A 7,129-nucleotide genomic window follows, 5' to 3' on the forward strand; every position below is an offset into this window, starting at 1 on the left:
GTAAGGACTGATGCTGAAGCTGAAGCTCCAGTACTTTGGCCACCTGATGCAAAGAACTGATTCATTGGAAAAGACCCTGATGCTGGGAAAGATTGAAGGCAGGAGGAGAAGGGGTCGACAGAGGATGAGATGGTTGTATGGCATCACTGACTCATGGACATGAGTTTGAGTAAACTCCAGGAGTTGGTGATGGACAGGGAGACCTGGCATGCTGCAATCCATGGGGTTGCAAAGAGTCGGACATGACTGAGCGACTGAACTGAACTGAAGTGAACTGACCTGCTCAGATTCTAGATTGAGTGGGTTAGGTGGCAACATTATTCATTAATTGTGTGGTCTCCTTCAATATTCCCTTTGAACTGAATCTGGAATTTTCTTTAAAGTATATTGGATTCATTTTGCTTTTGTTTTTTTTGTACAAATGACCTGTTACAGTAATTATCTCATATTTAAATGCAATATATTTCTACTTTTATTCAGTTTTAATTTAAATCTTTGGATAGAAAAGTTTTTTTTTGCAAGTTTTGTTCATTTTTAAAAAGTGAATTCATTTCTATTTTTAGTTGTATTTCATATCCTACTAACTTTTCTATACAATCTTTATTGCTGTAGCTGAATAATTGATTTGTATATGTTGGTTTTCTATTAGGTAGCATTACGTAAGCTTCAAATTCATTATAAATTTGCTTCTTATTTACATATATTGTATTGTTGCTGTTTTAAATTAACAGACTTTCAGAGCACATTTAGTTTCACAGAAGAATTGAGCAGAAAATACATAGTTCCTACATAGTTCCTCCTCATTTCCCACACAGCCTCCTCACTACCAACATCTCTACAGAGTAATACCTTTGTTACAATCAATGAATCAACACTGCACATCATTGCTGATTAAGCCCATGCGATGGTGGTGGTTTATTCGTGAAGTCGTGTCTGACTCTTGTGACCCCATGGACTGTAGCCTGCCAGGTTCCTTTGTCCATAGAATTTCTCAGACAAGTATACTGTAGTGGGTTGCCATTTCCTTCTCTAGCCCACAGTTTACATCGTGTTTCATTTTCTTCTACGTTCTATGGGTTTGGACAAATGTATAATGTCAGGTATCTACAGTTATAGTGTCACACAGAATAGTTTTCCTGCCCTAAAAATCCCCTGAGTTAGATCTCTTTGTCTCCCCCTCCCCAGACTCCTGGCAACGATTATTTTTATTGTCTTCAGTTTTGCCTTTTCAAGAATGCCATGTACTTGGAATCTTCTTTCACTTATTAATATGTCTTTAAGATGCCTTCATGTCTTTTTGTGGCTTGATAGCTGTGCTTTTTTTTTTTTTAACCTGTTCATAGTATGGATATGACTTCCCAGGTGGCACAGTTAGTAAAGAATCTGCCTGCCAATGCAAGAGAGGCAAGAGATGTGGATTCAATCTCGGTTGGGAAGATCCCCTGGAAGAGGAAATGCAACCTGTTCCAGTATCCTTGACTGGAAAATTCCATGGACAGAGGAGCCTGGTGGACTACAGTCCATGGGGTCTCAAAGAGTTGGACACAACTGAGACTGAGCAGGCACGCACGTGTATGGATGCTCCAGTATCTATTCACCTGTTGAAGGACATCTTGCTTACTTCTGAATTTCAGCAGTTATAAATAAAGCTGTTATAAATATCCATGCACAGGTTTTTGTGTGAATGGAAGTTTTCAACTCATTTTGGATAAATTTACAGTTTTTATAATGTCAATAATAATATACTCTCATTACTTAAGATTTTTGTCTCTTCCCTTCCTCTTTTATTTCCTATTTATTTTATTATTTAATTACATTGGCTGAGATCTATTATAGTAGCAGGGATGCAATAGTAGAAAACCTTTAATTTTCTTTCATATATTAAAAGGATATTTCTAAAGTTCTTCACCGCATGTGACTTTGGCTGCAGGCTTTTTTTTTATGGCAGCTATTTTAAATTCTTTATCTGTTAGAGGACGTTATATTTTGTTTGATTCCTGGAGAACTGTCATTGTCTTTTGCTATAATATGTTCAGTTCAGTTCAGTTCTGTCGCTCAGTCGGGTCCGACTCTTTGCAACCCCATGAATCACAGCATGCCAGGCCTCCCTGTCCATCACCAACTCCTGGAGTTCACTCAAACTCATGTCCATCAAGTCGGTGATACCATCTAGCCATCTTATTCTCTGTCGTCCCCTTCTCCTCCCATCCCCAATCCTTCCTAGCATCAGACTCTATTCCAGTGAGTCAACTCGTCTATGTTACAGTGGTCCATAAAGGTGTTTGATGAGTTGTTCCTTTTAGTGCATTTGTAGTTGCAAACACCTTTCTTCTGTAGGTGGGCTTCCCTGAAAGCTCAGTTGGTAAAGAATCTGCTTGCAATGCATGAGACCTTAGGTTGATTCCTGGGTTGGGAAGATCCGCTGGAGAAGGGATAGGCTACCCACTCCAGTATTCTTGGGCTTCCTTTGTTGCTCAGCTGGTAAAGAATCCTGCAAAGTGTGAGACCTGGATTTGATCCCTGGGTTGGGAAGATCTCCTGGAGAAGGAAAAGGCTACCCTGACCTAGAGAATTCCATCCATGGGGGTCGTTAAGACTGGGACATGACTGTGCAACTTTAAAGAGTCGACATGATGATCCCTGTCCAACTCCCAGAGTCTACTCAAACTCATATCCATTGAGTCAATGATGTTATCCAACCATCTCATCCTCTGTCGACCCCTTCTCCTCCTGCCTTCAATCATTCCCAGCCTGAGAATCTTTTCTAAGGAGTCAATTCTTCGCATCAGGTGGCCGAAGTATTGGAGTTTCAGTTTTAGCATCAGTCCTTACAATGAATGTTCTGGACTTATTTCCTTTAGGATTGACTGGTTTGATCTCCTCACAGTCCAAGGGACTCTCAAGAGTCTTCTCCAACACCAAAGTTCAAAAGCATCAATTCTTTGGCACTCAGCTTTCTTTATCGTCCAACTCTCACATCCATACATGAAAACCATAGCTTTGACTAGACAGACCTTTGTTGGCAGAGTAATGTCTCTGCTTTTTAATATGCTGTCTAGGTTGGTCATAGCTGATCTTCCAAGGAGCAAAGGTCTTTTAATTTCTTGGGTGCAGTCACCATCTGCAGTGATTTTGGAGCCCCCCAAAAATAAAGTGTCTCACTGTTTCCATTGTTTCCCCATCTATTTGCTGTGCAATGGTGGGACTAGATGCCATGATCTTAGTTTTTTGAATGTTGAATTTTAAGCCAGCTTTTTCACTCTCCTCTTTCACTTTCTTCAAAAGGCTCTTTAGTTCCTCTCATGTTATGTAGCAATATAAAATTAGAACTCTATTGTTCTTCTGTAGTTCATAGCCATAGTTTGCTTATAGAACAAATTACAATTGACTGAAAAACTAGTCTGAGATAGTTCAAGTTGGAAGATACCTTCTCCACAAATGCCTTCTCTCATCTTCATAGCTGAATTGATGGGTCAAAGAAGACTGAGCAGGAAGATAGAAGTAGTACAAGCACGAGATCAGAACCAAGTAATTTGGATTGCAAAAGTAGGAGATTTGAATGGTCACTCCAACAGTTCAAAATAACTTTCATAGTCTTGCCTATGTGTATATCTATGCTCAGTCACTTCAGTGGTGTATGACTCTTTGCAACCTATGGACTATAGCCTGACAAGCTCCTCTGTGCATGGGATTCTCCAGGTGACAATACTGGAGTGGGTTGCCATGTCCTCCTCTGGGGGCATCTTCCTGACCCAGAAATTAGACCCATATCTCTGGCATCTCCTGCATTGCAGGCAGGTTGTTTACCCACTGAACCACCTGGGAGGCCCCATGTGTGTATCTAAATAGTTATAATTGCTGATACCCTATCATTGGGCCAACAACCACTCCTAAGTACTGAGACACCAAGGAACATACTGCATCTTTACTATTAGCTGCAGAAACATCTCAGAAATTATGGCCTCATTGCTTTTACTTAGTATAAAGTTGTTGCCAAGTAAGGGGAAGAAGGAGGAGGAATGGAAACCCTCTCCAGTATTCTTGCCTGGAAAATCCCATGGACGGAGGAGCCTGGTGGTCTACAGTCCATGGAGTAGCAAAGAGTTGTGACTGAACATGAGTACAAGGGAAAGAAAACTAATTTTGTTTATTCTTACTACTTCTCCTGTATTACATCATATTACATTGCATTACAGTTTGTTGAAATAGAGTAGGAAAACAAAACAAAAAAGGGGGGAAATTCTAGAAATCAACAATTTCCATGACCAGAAGTTGAGTGAAAAAATAAGCCACAAATGAGCAAAAGATATTCTTGAGATGCTTTTTCAACCTGCCTCCATTTTAAATAACATTTCACGGTAATCCTTGACAGTTTGGCCAATGACTTCCAAAAATCTCTGAAAATAGCGGTTCCCAAACTCCTTAGATGAACAATTGTTTGTTTTCTGTTAATTCATGATTCAGTTCAGTTCAGTCGCTCTGTCGTGTCCAACTCTTTGCAACCCCGTGGACTGCAGCACGCCAGGCCCCCCTGTCCATCACCAACTCCTGGAGTTTACCCAAACTCATGTCCATTGGGTTGGTGATGCCATCCAACCATCTCATCCTCTGTCATCCCCTTCTCCTCCCACCTTCAATCTTTCCCAGCATCAGGGTCTTTTCAAACGAGACAGCTCTTGGCATCAGGTAGCCAAAGTATTGGAATTTCAGCTTCACTGTATTTCATGATTACAATGTCATTTTCTTTAATTACTATTTTACTTCTTTGCTTGGATAACAAGAAATCATGACTACCTCTTAAAAATTCCCCTTCAATCATGTGAGTTAAAATTTACTTTTCTAACTGAGTAATTATGCTCCTAAATTAAAATCTTCAAAATCTGAAAACGTCATAATTTTACTTCTCACATTAAAATGTGCTAATATGGAGGGATCATACAGATAGGCTTAAAAACAACCTATCTACACACTACATGGGCAATAGAGGCATATTTCTATAACTAAATTCAGAGAAGAGCTTATTATAATATATAACAAATCAATTTTATCAACTAATATCTCAAAAACAATTTCAGCTTTAGACTTCCATGGCCAGTATTCCATTTGCTCAAATTTCCTTTCTATTACCTAAGAATGTATTGTTGAGCCCTAGACTAGACTTTCCCAGTTATTTTTCCTTTATACTATTCCCTCTGTTATATACATGTATCAGTTCAGTTCAGTCGCTCAGTAATATCCAACTCTTTGTGACCCCATGGACTGCAACACACCAGGCTTCCCTGTCTATCACCAACTCCCGGAGCTTGCTCAAACTCATGTCCATTGAGTGGGTGATGCCATCCAACCATCTCATTCTCTTTCATCCCCTCTTCCTTCTGCCTTCAATCTTTCCCAGCATCAAGGTCTTTTCCATTAAGTCAGTTCTTCACATCAAATGGCCAGATTATTGGAGTTTCAGCTTCAGCTTCTGTCCTTTCAATGAATATTCCTTTAGGATTGACTAGTTTGATCTCCTTGCAGTCTAAGGGGCCCTCAAGAGTCTTCTCCAACACCACAGTTCAAAAGCATCAGTTCTTCAGTGCTCAGCTTTCTTTATGGTCCAACTCTCACATCCATTCATGACTACTGGAAAAACCATAGCTTTGACTATACGGATCTTTGTTGGCAAAGTAATATATATGGCAAGCAATTTTGAGTAGCAGTATTATTTCACATCTCAACTGTCTCGTTGCTTGTTTATTTATGCCTCTAAGAGTTCTCTAGACTTCCTCAAGTCAGGGCCTCCTTCTGATCACCCTCTTCAAAGCACCCTTTACTTCCTTGTTCCTCAAAGTATAGATGAGTGGATTTAGTACAGGAGTGACCACACTGTACATAATGGCAACAGTCCGGTCCTGGTCCATGGAGCTACCTGAGGCAGGACGAATGTAAATAAAAAAAACAGGACCAAATAAAAGAACAACCAACATGAAGTGGGAGGCACAAGTAGACAGTGCTTTACGAAGCATGTTGCAAGAATGAGTCTTGAAGAAAAGATAGATAATAATGTAGAAATAGGAGAGAAGGGTTAGAAAGAATGAACCCATGGCAATGGTCTCTGTGACAGTATGAAGTAGCCACTCATTGAGGTCAGTGTTCCCACAGGCCAACTCCAGCAATGGCTTAATATCACAGAAGAAGTGATGGATGTGGTTGGAACCACAGAAATTTAAACGAGAGGTCATTACTGAGTGCAGTAGGGCATGGAAAAACCCAATGATCCAGACAGTGACAGCCATCTGGGTACAGACCTGATGATTCATGATAACAGTGTAGCGAAGTGGTTTGCAGATAGCTACAAAGCGATCAAAGGCCATCACAGCCAACAACATGACCTCTGTGCTACCCAGAAAGTGGAAGAAATGAAGCTGGCTTATGCATCCCAAGAAAGAAATTGCTTTGTGTGTAGAGAAGAAGTTCTCCAGCATCTTTGGCAGAGTCACTGTAGAGTAGCAGATATCTAGACATGACAGGTTTCCCAGGAAAAAGTACATAGGAGAATGGAGTCTTGAATCAAAGACGACAACTATCAGGATGGCTCCATTTCCAGTCACACTGACAAAATAAATTATAAGAATAATAACGAAGAGAAAAGACTGCAGTTCCTGGATGTCTGTCATTCCCAAGAGAAGAAATTCAGTGATTGAAGTTCGGTTCAGCATCACTTTAAAAAAAGATAAGATAATAGAGGAAGACAATCTTTAATGAGAGCCAGTCCTTCCAGCCCAGGATTTCTTGCTGAGAAATATGTTTTAAGGACTGGTGTTGCTGTTCTATACAATCCCAAATCAGAGGTGGTGCCATATTTGGACTATTAGATTATTAAATAATAAGGCCACCTATCACTTATGGTCTATAAGTCAAATATTTATTTCCTTTACAAGATTTGTCATTAGTGTTTTTTTTTTTTTCTCCCAGTATTTCAGAGTACATTGCAGCCTGCTATGTTCTCTGGTTGTGAACTTCTACATTCTTGTACAACTTTTCTTTTATCTTCCTCAGTTAACTCTAATAGGAAGCAACTTTTTAAGTATTCCACCACACTTCTGTCTCTATACTTAATAAGTTATCTTAAGTATTTTAAATTTAA

At 39.7% G+C, this 7,129-nt stretch overlaps 1 protein-coding gene across 1 annotated transcript; it reads right to left on the reverse strand.

Moving 5' to 3' along the window:
- Positions 1-5,774: 5,774 nt before the first annotated feature.
- On the reverse strand, positions 5,775-6,701 carry LOC129543491 (olfactory receptor 12D1-like). Its single transcript, XM_055406619.2, has one exon. It carries the CDS (start codon positions 6,699-6,701, stop codon positions 5,775-5,777), a length of 927 nt encoding a protein of 308 aa, XP_055262594.2.
- Positions 6,702-7,129: the final 428 nt, after the last annotated feature.

The sequence above is a fragment of the Moschus berezovskii genome, chromosome 23 (genome assembly GCF_049115385.1).
Source record: "Moschus berezovskii isolate FMDL1 chromosome 23, NW_MosBer_1.0, whole genome shotgun sequence".
NCBI classification, from domain to species: Eukaryota; Metazoa; Chordata; class Mammalia; order Artiodactyla; family Moschidae; genus Moschus; species Moschus berezovskii.

Excerpts from the sequence above, each read along its gene's own strand:
- LOC129543491 (XM_055406619.2), bottom strand. The coding sequence starts at position 6,701 with ATGCTGAACCGAACTTCAATCACTGAATTTCTTCTCTTGGGAATGACA.